Here is an 11,792-nt window from a genome sequence, read left to right on the forward strand (position 1 = left end):
ATGTGTGTGACATCTTTGTTTGGATTTCCTTATTGTTCCTTAAATTTTAAGCAGTGAATATAGATGAAGGCGTAATTCACAGGACAATATTGACTGTCGTCTCCACAACAACACTACTTACTTACACAGTACTTATTAGATTGCCACTGTGAAGGACTTGTCTTTACTGTGTGCTGGAAAAACAACTGCTGGATCCTATCCAATCATAAAATCAGATTTCCAGCTGAAAACAACTGTATGAGGCAATAGGTTACTGCTGACATCCCTACATTTTTATAAGTATAAATTGGTGATGCTGATAAATCAATGCCACACAAAAATTGAAAAATAGTAATTTGAGGATCACTTGTTATTCAGACTTCATATTAGTGGTATATTTAAGATTAACTTTTTTAAATAGCTACATAGAGAGCAGTTTCTTTTCAAGTTAGATCTATCATTAGTCAATACAGACAATCTCAAAACTTCCGGGGAAGAAGCATGATAATGATGACAGTCAAATCATTTCCTGGTAGTAATTCATTGTTGCTTTATCTGTTCTTGTCAATGCCAAATTATAAAGCAGATGGCCCCTTATTTGCGTTTCATGTGTTTTCAGCAATCTGAAATCATTAATTCACCCTGAATCATTCACAAATTTGATGACTAGATTTAGTTTTTGATACAGGTCCTGTCAAAGAAAATGAGCAAATCTGTCTAACCTGCTGATTTTGGGAGTATGGTACTCTTCATAAATTACAAGTACAACTTTTTGTGCCAAAACCATTGCCAAATCTCTAGAAGCAGCTCCACAGGCCAACCGCCTTTTCATGATATTGTGTGTATATTTATGACTGTTGGTAAAAACGTTGTTGTAGACTAATTTAAGAATATTGGCCATTATTTGTACATTTGAATTTGCTGCATACAAATAATATCACAAAAAATAATAAACATGAAAACAACCACTTCCTTCCCGTCACGAATGTTTCCCCGGGCGGCATGTTGATTTCCACCAATCACAATGTTTCTTGATGTCCAGTCGAGAAGTCAACCAATTGGACGCCAGGAAGTTATTACTGCGTCAGTGGGCGTGATCCTACAGGAGGAAGTGTCGAACAATATATAACAAAGTTTTGAGGTAAGTTCATGGCTATGAGAAATTCCACTAAAATCTGTTTTAAAACCCACACACAGTGATAAGTTAGAAAGCGTGTTCGCATCGTCCCACCATGCCTTCTCCTGTACAGTTAACACTTCAGCAGTGTAATTAACCGCGCCGTGTCCAAAGTAAAGTTGATATGCAGTCTGTGTGTGCGGTCTACCAACTCAGATTCGTGTCATGTTAAGGTGTTTATAGACCTCCAAACGTAAACTTTATAAAACGGATAGGGTTCCGGGTTACGTTATAATGCGGCCGAGAAAGAAAATACCCCCCCTATAAAGTCACACATCACATGTGACATGTTTGTGTTACTTCAATGCTAGCCGGAAACGGCCGGAAATCACTAGTCATAACATAACGTTAACTGTACTTCTTTACGTGTCGCTTAGCAACCACTTTGTTCAGCTACCGCTCAAGATCTAGCTAGTTTCATTGCTTGACAAAATAATACCGTTAACATTTATCACAGTTAAATATTGTGTAATAATTGTTGATTAAAAATAAGATTTACTGTACAATTTAGAAAAATACGATTTACTAGACCGTTTTGTTCTTTTTACGTCACTACTGTAAAAGCTAACGTTAGCTAAAAATCACTCCGCTTTGTGCCTATCAAGTCAACTCCTCAGAACTGCTCTAAAATGAGGTTGAAGGACGGCCTCTTGTGGCTCATCCATTGCTTGCAGTACTAATTTATGAAAGCATGCCGCTGTTCTGCGGGATGAATCAATATTTTCCACACAAACCGACGAGCTGTCCAGGGAATACTAGAGGTTGCCTTTTGGCAGCTGAAGCTAAATTATATTTTAAGCTCCTGGTGATCACATAATCCTCATACAGCTGGGGAACTAATCTCACCAGTACACTTCTAGACTGCCAGTAGATAGGATGGCATGATTACATACCGGCTAAATTGTGGAGATTCCTGTAGTAGGCCCAGGCAGCCAAACACACACTGTATTAGAGTGATATATGAGGAGATACATGTAATCCAGCTCAGATGATGCTCTTTCCATGTAGAGCTGTGTACATCCTGTGCATGGTGACAGACTGATCCCAAACAAGACCAAGTGTGAGCCAGCAGGCCTCATCCAGACTGCAGGAGATGCTAGCTGGAGTGGGGGAGGGAAGCAAGTGAGATTAAACATGTTTTTATGTAATGAAGGTTTCAAAGGGATGTTGGGGGTATAAAAGGGTAAGGTAGAGTAAAAGCCTGTTTTAACTGGACGACAAGCTGTTTGGTTTGTGTCCCCATAGACCACATCAAAAGTTTCAGTTTCACAGTTTATTATGGGTACCTTTTGATATTCTTTGATGAACTATTGCCTCGGCTATACCACGATAACAAATAGGATAGGTTACATAACAGTACTGCCAGATATGGTATCTCGAAACTGCACCTCAAACAGATAGACCTTTTATAAGTCCAAGCTCACTAAATATAGCATATCTTTTAGTGCAATCTATATGTGCTTTTCTCTCCTATGGAGACGATAGATGATGTGAGTACGTGGGAGAGGGAATCTTTCAGAAGCTCTAAAGGACCAAGCTCCTCTGGAACCGGCCCAGAGGAGCTCTGTCCTTCCTTTAGTTTAGTGGAGGAATCTGACAGAAGAGGAGTCTGGTGTCTTGGAGGAAATGTAGGAGCAGGAACCCTGAAGTCTCTGGGAGGAGAGTGGAGGGAAATCTGGGCATTTGTTAGTCGAGGGAGGAGAGCATCCTGGCCTCTGTTTGAGGGTAATGGAAGAAGAGTTTGTGGTGGTGAAGCCTTCTGCTTTCCTTGAGAAAGTGATCATGATGATTAGATACATGAACTTCTTGACCTTCACAGCTCCTAATCTTCTGTTGTTTTGGACACTTTCTTTGCACATCAGGCAAAATATCCTTTGCTTTTGAATGCTCACCACTGACTGGAGTCATGTAAAAAATATGTCTTTCACAATGTGTATTGCATCAGAGAATGGCAGACAGGACTGTGGGTCACGGGCCATGGACAGGATGTGCGGTTCTGTTTCTGCAGTCGCTGTGTCCCGAAGTGAACCTGCTGTCGCTCTACAAAGACAAACAGGGAAAGTTCCCTGTCTTCAAAGTCATCAAGCTGACACTCATAGGTGAGCACTGACGTTCTAGACAGCATGCATATAGCATTTTAATTCTGTGGATCGTAGATGTATGAATGAGAGCGCACGGTGCCTATTACGAGTAACATAGAACAACATCTTTCATCGCAAAAATGTGTTTGCTTGGACATCAAATTCAAATCTTTTCCATGGCCCAGATTCTGCAGGAGGCCTGGGTGGTTATGAGATACTAAAACTCCACGATGCCGATCCCCTGCTGGGGGTGGAGGTCAAGTTTGTGGATGAAATGGCGTGTCAGCAGTTCCTGGAGAGCTACGGGTCGGGGGCGGTGTGTCAGTCCCTCTCTCAACATGCCTGCCGGCTCCTCACGGCCACGCAAGAATTCACTGTGAAGACCCAGCTCAAAGCCAGCGCACACACACTGGATCTCTGTCTGGACGACCTGGAGCTCTGCCTACAGCACATCCACTTTTCACAGGTATAGTGTATGTTTACGCTTATAAATTATGCTGCTTTTTTGGGGGGGGGGCGGGGGGAGTGATCTGAAAAGGAGCCCCCCGTGATTTAAAATGTTCAAGTAGTCAGCACTCTCCTGTTGCAAAATCACTGTCTTTGCAGATTAAAAAAAAAGTCCACTATGAGTACTATTGGATGCAATTTATGGCTACATCCAGTATATATTAGGCTATTTTGCCATCTCATACACAAGTCACAGCTGATCTCTTTCAAAACAGCCTAGCCTACACTATATTACAATAGGGAATTGGAGGGAAAATAATAAGCTACCCTGTGGATTTATAAAGGTGAAATGCCCATAATTAATGCGTATAAGATAACCTTTGCAGATACACCCGTGTGCTTCAACTTCAACTTTTTAAAAAGAGTATGTTTCGTCCTAATTATTACTTTCAAGGACTTAGTAATCAATGGTTTATTATTTATTTGGAAACAGTTTAACCTGTCGTGTGGGTATAACAGTCTCCTCACAGAATGTCATATAGCTACACACACATTAAAAGTAAGTTCATCAATGTCCATGATGCTTGTATAAGACTCCTCAGATCTATTTGACTGGGTAAATACAGACCAGTCTGTGCACTCCAGACTGCCTTGTAGACACTGGATAGCACCCTTTGACCACACCTTCACAGATTTGGTGTGGACAACCTCCCTTTTTCATACGGCCTTGTAGACTGGTTCTAGATGTATGGCGGGGTGATCGGATTATCCTATGGGCGTCCTCATAGTTGATCTGTATGCTGTATAAACAAATGACTTGGCGATGTCTTCAATTTACAATGGTTATAATCTTCTAAAATAAAGTGGAGCATCAGGGGATAGAGACTGGAGTCTCTCGGTTGATTGGCTAATTATGTCGGCAGTGTTTTTGCCGTTGGCTTTAGGATGTATGAAGACAACAGTAATGAAACTCTGGGGAAATTAGCAAGGAAGGTAAGAAGGGCAGACAAACACAGACAACAGTCATGTGTCGGGGCGGGGTGCATAGTGTCTCTCTTGATGGTTCTGTTATTGTACCAATTTTTGTTGATGTAGACGGGGTTTCCACTGGTCTCGAAAGTGCTTTCAATTTAAAAAATGAAGATCAAGTACTTGAAAGTGCTTGGATTTATAAAGAGGTCTTTAAAAATGCTTGAATTTAGCCAGGAGTTTGAGCTTTGTGCACTCATCACGTCATCTCAACATTGCTGGGCTGAGCTTGTTACACTTTGACGTTCCTATCTACAGTATCACTCTCCGTGCTGCGCTGTATCTACAGTATCACTCTCTGTGCTGCGCTGTATCTACAGTATCACTCTCCGTGCTGCGCTGTATCTACAGTATCACTCTCCGTGCTGCGCTGTATCTACAGTATCACTCTCTGTGCTGCGCTGTATCTACAGTATCACTCTCTGTGCTGCGCTGTATCTACAGTATCACTCTCCGTGCTGCGCTGTATCTACAGTATCACTCTCCGTGCTGCGCTGTATCTACAGTATCACTCTCCGTGCTGCGCTGTATCTACAGTATCACTCTCCGTGCTGCGCTGTATCTACAGTATCACTCTCTGTGCTGCGCTGTGTCACTATCTACAGTATCACTCTCTGTGCTGCGCTGTGTCACTATCTACAGTATCACTCTCTGTGCTGCGCTGTGTCACTATCTAGTATCACTCTATGTGCTGCGCTGTATCTACAGTATCACTCTCCGTGCTGTGCTGTATCTACAGTATCACTCTCCGTGCTGCGATGTATCTACAGTATCACTCTCCGTGCTGCGCTGTATCTACAGTATCACTCTCCGTGCTGCGCTGTATCTACAGTATCACTCTCCGTGCTGCGCTGTATCTACAGTATCACTCCGTGCTGCGCTGTATCTACAGTATCACTCTCCGTGCTGCGCTGTATCTACAGTATCACTCTCCGTGCTGCGCTGTATCTACAGTATCACTCTCTGTGCTGCGCTGTATCTACAGTATCACTCTCTGTGCTGCGCTGTATCTACAGTATCACTCTCCGTGCTGCGCTGTATCTACAGTATCACTCTCTGTGCTGCGCTGTATCTACAGTATCACTCTCTGTGCTGCGCTGTATCTACAGTATCACTCCGTGCTGCGCTGTATCTACAGTATCACTCTCCGTGCTACGCTGTATGTACAGTATCACTCTCCGTGCTGCACTGTATCTACAGTATCACTCTCCGTGCTGCGCTGTATCTACAGTATCACTCCGTGCTGCACTGTATCTACAGTATCACTCTCCGTGCTGCGCTCCGTGCTGCGCTGTGTCACTATCTACAGTATCACTCTCCATGCTGCGCTGTGTCACTATCTACAGTATCACTCTCTGTGCTCCCCTTGGGATTTCCTTGTTGACTCTTATCTGTCCATAGGCACAGGGTTGCTCAGACACTAAATCTGGATTACAGGCATTGTTAGAAAACCAGGTTTGGGTCAGGGCCAGCACACAGGCCTTTCTGTACTCGTGTAGATGGAGTACCATGACCCGGAGCTCATCTGTTTCATTACTGGACATTCGCCAGTTTGATAGCGGGCACTGGTGGTTAAGCTCCTGCCGCCGTAACCTCGGATGAACCGCGCGCCTCTTTCCCCCGCTTCCATGTTCCCATATGCTTAGAGCTTCCATTATGTCTGTAGATTAAGTTATTTTGCAGGTGATGAACCAGCGAGTCCGATATCGGTGCAAGTTGATTAAATTGTAGAGTTCCCCAGAGTATTAGTCTGATGGAATGACGCGTGAGGAAGCCTCTTGGCACTGCACGCGCGGCAATATATTTATTTTATTTAGCTCAAGATTGAATAATTTGCCAACCTGTGTGCAGTGATAGATTATATATGCCACTAGCTATAAAGCATGTGTCGATGAGCTATTAACAGATGCATTGATTTGATTTCTCTGTGATTCAGCTGAAACACACACACGTACACACACACACACACACACACACACACACACACACTAAAAGTGAGTGTGTTTCGGGATGTTGTCTCAGGAAGCTGAGCTCGGCTCGCCCTAAAAGATTCTTCTCATTCTTTGATCTCATGTGTTTTTTGTCGTTCCCTGTCAGCCGGAGCGCCTGCGTGACGAGGAGATCGAGGCCCTGGAGCAGCAGCTGCAGAACCAGGCCCTGGGTCACGCCCCGCAGCCAGCCGCCCTCACAGCCGAAGAGCCTCCCGTGCCCAGCAACTGCTTCCGCTTCCAGAGGAGGCTGTTTGGTGAGTTCCTTAAATGTCAAGAGGAGCGTTTCTGACATCCAAGTCCCGTGCAGCTCTCACAGCCCTCGGGTACTGGGCTGCGTTTGGTTCCATGGAAAACACTTTCTTGTGGATGTTGTCTTTCCCTTCCAAGGTGGAGAAAATGGCTGACAAACAGAGGAATACGGTTCCCCTTTAAACAAGGGAGCACGTCCAGATATCTATCGAGAGTATCCATCTTCTGTATCGTGACATGTTTCCAAGTGAAACAGGATAGACAGGTGGGACATAACGTTGGGAGTAGTGATGCGCGGGGTCGACTCACAACCGTGGGTCGGGCGGGTTCGGGGTCAGCTTACTAGAAAATATCGCTGGGTCGGGCAGGCGGGTCAGAAATTGGACGGAATTGACACAAAACGTGTAAGCTGTCACGCGCCTCATTCTCGCCGTTGGTGCAGCTGAACACAACAACATTGGAAGACCATAATAAATTCAGATTTACTTGCAGTGCGCATCGTTTCCTGCAGGGCTGCTGGTTTTCGACGTGGCAAGCACCCTAGTGGCAGAGCGTGCGAGGGCGCTACCAGCGAGCGCGAGGCCGAGAAGAGCGCCTTTATCCTGGCGTGGGAAAACAGAGGAGCCGGGGAAACGGCCCTGGGGGCTGCTTTCAGGTCGAAATGAAGGATGGCATGTGTAGAGTGTTCAAGAGGGAGTCATTTGATGTGTCTATACCAACGCAGCTGGCGCTGTGCGGCTAAGCGGGAAGCAGGTGGCTGCGGGGTACGTTACCACAGCACCATGTTGTGTTGTAGCGCTCTCGTGGCAAAGCCATCGATTCCATAAGCCAATGTCTTATTAAGAGGCCATGTTTAAAGAAAGGACTGATGCAATGTATCTGATGCAATCTGGTCCTTCTGGATATGGAATGATGTCTCCACAGTGGTTTCCGCGCTGCCTTCATTACACTGGCCGCCAGGGCACGTCGCCGATCCAGCTCCAATATCAGGTTACCATTATTTGTAACGGTTGACCCTTGGTAGGTAAACGAGCTCACAAACTCCACTTCTTCCCCCGGCAATGCGAGGATCTGGTTCACCTCCTATGTACTGTACATGAGTTTAATTCTGTCCCACCTCACCTTTAGGCCCAATTTGCAGGCCTCCTCCGGGGAAATCATCGGGGAATCCTCCAGCTGGGCTGCTCTATTCTATTGTAGTGCAGAGTGGTGGTGGAATATCTTCCGGATATTCCAGGTCTGTGAGAAGATGGCTGACAAGGTGTAACCCAGGGGCCCAAGCACAGACCCTCAATCCATCAGGAAATCAATGATGCAGTTAAGAGGTCTGGGGCAGCCACGCACCCCTGCCTCACTCCTGTGTTGATCGAGAGACGTGGAGTTCTTATTATTGACGTGGACACAGTTTTCTGCATGGCTGTGTAGCTTTTGAAATTGTGTGGTAATTGTTTGGGCTCCAAGAATGGTGAGAATCTTCCAGGGGGATGCTTGGTCCACTGTGTCAATCCCGGAAGACAATGTAGAAGTGTCTGATGAGGCGAAGAGCAGAGATCTGATCGGTTTGGCAGGAAGCCCGCCTGTTGGGGGCGTCTTTTGCTTCTAATGGCCAGTAGGGCCCAGGAGACAAGTATTTCCTGGAATAGACAAATGTGATGCTCCTATGGTTACTGCAGACCAGTTTATCATCCTTTTGTTTTGAGTAAGGCAGTGCTCCAGGGGGTCGCTCTTTTATCCATACATGATCTCAAATGTGGGTAAGCCGCTCAGGGATGCAGATACCACCCAGTTGAGAGGATGATGCAGAAGGTGACTGAAATGCTCCTTACAGCGGTCAATACATCACCGATGACCTCACAGGGGGAACTCTGACATCATCGCCGATGACGTCATCGTTGGGTCACTGGCCCGAATCCGGTCCGTGGGCGTTCCCAGGCATGCTCTCATCAGTCGGCATGAGAGGGCCTTTCCTCCAGCCTTTTCTACATTCATCCTGTGAGTTAACGGTGTTACCCTGCATATCCTTCACCAGGACTATCCTCTGGTGTGGACCTGGTTTTGCTCGCCGCGCCATTCGAAATACCTGGGTGAAGTTAATGCCTTGCTTTCCGCTGCCGCCTCCAGATGGGCTGCTTCTCCTCACCAGAATCTCTCACTGTCTTCCGGTACAGCAGAGTTAGGCACACAATTCAGACGATGACAGAAGGATGGCTGATAGAAATTGTGCATATCCTATAAATACAGTATAAGCTGATTTGGCAGCTTCCACTTTTTTCTGCATTTCAATTTTTCCTAATGCTGCACTATTTAAAGGTAGAGAAACTCTGTGTTCAAACTGAGTCTGACTCTGAATCTAAAATATAGCGAGAATTTAACCCCAATTCTAAGATGGTTATGAAACTGCAAAGAGCAGGCAACGCATGCAATATTCATGCGTGCATATTTATTTACAGCTCCAATACCCCATAGCCAGGCAGAAAGCTGGGAAATTAAATTATATGTTTCCAATAGAATATGCCTTTTAACAAAAACATCAGTAATGGAAACGGATGTTGAGCAAAAGCATGTAACAACTCCCGTCGACATGAGAGCGATATAGGACCCCACATCTCAACAATCCTGTTACTGTCCTACAGGGGTCTATAGGCAGTCTGAAAGCTGTTTACTGTTGATGCACACATCGGTTTGTAGACTAACACTTATTTCCTTTATCCTTTGGCCTATCAGAGGACCGAATGCTGACAGCAGCAGATGTTCAGAGCTTCTCTAATGGAGTGGGCCGCCAGTGGAGGCACGTCGGGAGAGTCCTGGCCAAGAGCTGCCGCGCTCTTAAGGGCCCGGCCATAGACAACCTGGCCTACGAGTACGAGCGAGAAGGTCTGTACGAGCAAGCCTACCAGCTGCTCAGTCGCTTCATCCAGGCAGAGGGGCGCGCGGCCAAGCTCAGCCGGCTGGTCAGAGCGCTGGAGGACTGCAAGCTCACCAGCCTGGCCGAAAACATTCTGGACGGACAGCCGCGCGAGTGACACGCTGTCGCACAGCTGTGCTCCGTTTTGATATCTGTCTTCCTCACATTCAAAATCATTCTTGTGTGTGTCTGTGTGTATGTCTATCAGACTGGATGTGTAGACAAGTGCTAACCTGTGTGTGAGGACGAGTGTGTAGATTAATATTATGTGGGTACTATTGTGTTGTCGTTTTTTTATTATTGGTATGATTGAATATTGTTCCCATTTAGGTAAAAGGATCTGTCATTATTGTCGTAGTCACTTATTACATAGTCACCAATACACACTGCCTGTACTGTTTCTGTTGTGGAGGAGCAGACTGTTTTCACCATGTGCCTTCTCTCTTTCTCCTTTCTAAGTTAATTTAGAGATGGAACCTGTCGGATCTTGTCAATAATGAGTGCAAAAAGTGATGATTGATTTTGTTGTTGTTGTTGTTGTTGTTGTTGTTGTTTTTACAAAATACAGATATCAAATTAATTGTCATGTTTGTGTTTGATGCATTAGTGTAATTGAAAGTGAAAACATAATTTTGGAAAAATTCCCTCAGGTATAATTTAGTGTTGCATTAATCCCCCCTTATCTCTCTCTCTCCCACCACTCACTTTCATGAGAGATAGACTCTCATGCACACACACACACACACACACACACACACACACACACAGAGTGGGACACATGCACATGTTCATATGATTAAACTGCTGATTATTCATGTACTGTTATTATGTCTGTGTCTGTCTACATACGGGTTGAGGGGGGGGGCCGTTAGAGCAGAGAGGTGAGGTTTTTATCTCATCATGGCTGTTTGTCCCATCCATGATAGCAAACACAAATGTACTGATGAAGGAGGCAGGTTTAGCTCTGGTGGTTTCAGCGGATGCTCCACTGGAAAAGCCCAACCCCCTTACTCCACTTGGAGGTCCATCCAGATGTGATGTGAGGATTAGAAGCTTTTACCACACATGCCCTGGCTCACACACATTTACTGGCATGTTGCCCCCCCCCCCGATACACACAAACAAAGTTGTATATGTCATGACCTCACCCATCTCGCTCATCTCTCTCTGCCTCCGCTGTAACTGTAGCCTTCATGCCCTCCCCGGCTTACACACACACAAATCAAATGCTAAGGTTACACATTGGCATGTGCCAAGTCAAGTGTATTTTCAGAATACCTCAGGCTTTAACTTGTACGGCATTGTTCACCAACATGCTTGTTACTTGTACTTTTATATTTTATTCCTATTTCTGTTGACATGCTAGGAGGAGCAGCCTGGTCCCATCCCACCGAGAAAACAAGAATATCTGTCATAGGATGCTTTTTTATTTTATTTACCACAGCTAATTGTTCATTAATACCACGACAGAAACATTTGCCTTTTAAACGGCCCTTTCATAATAATCTTTCATAGGGACGTGTGTGTGATTAAAAGCTCTTGCCTCGGCTGCTCTGACGTAAGCGAGCTTGTCTGTGCTAGGTGAGTCTCGCGCAGCTTGCCTGCCATTGTGAAAAGATAGAACGATGAAATCGCTCGCGCTCGCTGTCATCAGCGCCGCCCTGTAGAGACAGACCCCCCTTCCCCAGCCCCGCAGGCTCGAGCCAGCACCACGACCCCACCCCCTCTCCCAGAGAGGGACGGAGCAAAGAGAGAGGCACCGAGAAAACACCCCTTTCCCCCGGATCCCGGCTCTTTTTAGCCCTCAACCCGCCCGGGCCTAATGCTGTAGCGGCCGGACAGTGCAAGAGAGAGAGAGAGAGAGAGAGAGAGATACGCACTGATTGAGAGGGCGAGGGACGAGTGAAGAAGGGCTTGTTCACGCGCCTGGAAAC

General features: G+C 45.7%; 1 protein-coding gene across 2 annotated transcripts; it reads left to right on the plus strand.

Moving 5' to 3' along the window:
- The first annotated feature begins 1,073 nt into the window (after window positions 1-1,073).
- On the plus strand, window positions 1,074-10,406 carry tradd (tnfrsf1a-associated via death domain). 2 transcript variants are annotated; one of them, XM_083650471.1, is made up of 6 exons: window positions 1,095-1,120; window positions 2,165-2,278; window positions 3,102-3,255; window positions 3,423-3,703; window positions 6,811-6,958; window positions 9,678-10,406. In XM_083650471.1, exons 3-6 carry the CDS (start codon window positions 3,105-3,107, stop codon window positions 9,974-9,976), a joined length of 879 nt encoding a protein of 292 aa, XP_083506597.1. In that variant the 5' UTR covers window positions 1,095-1,120; window positions 2,165-2,278; window positions 3,102-3,104; the 3' UTR covers window positions 9,977-10,406. The 2 variants fall into 2 exon arrangements, with proteins under 2 accessions (XP_083506596.1, XP_083506597.1); XM_083650470.1 differs by lacking the exon at window positions 2,165-2,278 and having other exon boundaries at window positions 1,074-1,120.
- Window positions 10,407-11,792: the final 1,386 nt, after the last annotated feature.

Source organism: Poromitra crassiceps (assembly GCF_964638095.1).
Source record: "Poromitra crassiceps genome assembly, chromosome: 14".
Classification (NCBI taxonomy): domain Eukaryota; kingdom Metazoa; phylum Chordata; class Actinopteri; order Beryciformes; family Melamphaidae; genus Poromitra; species Poromitra crassiceps.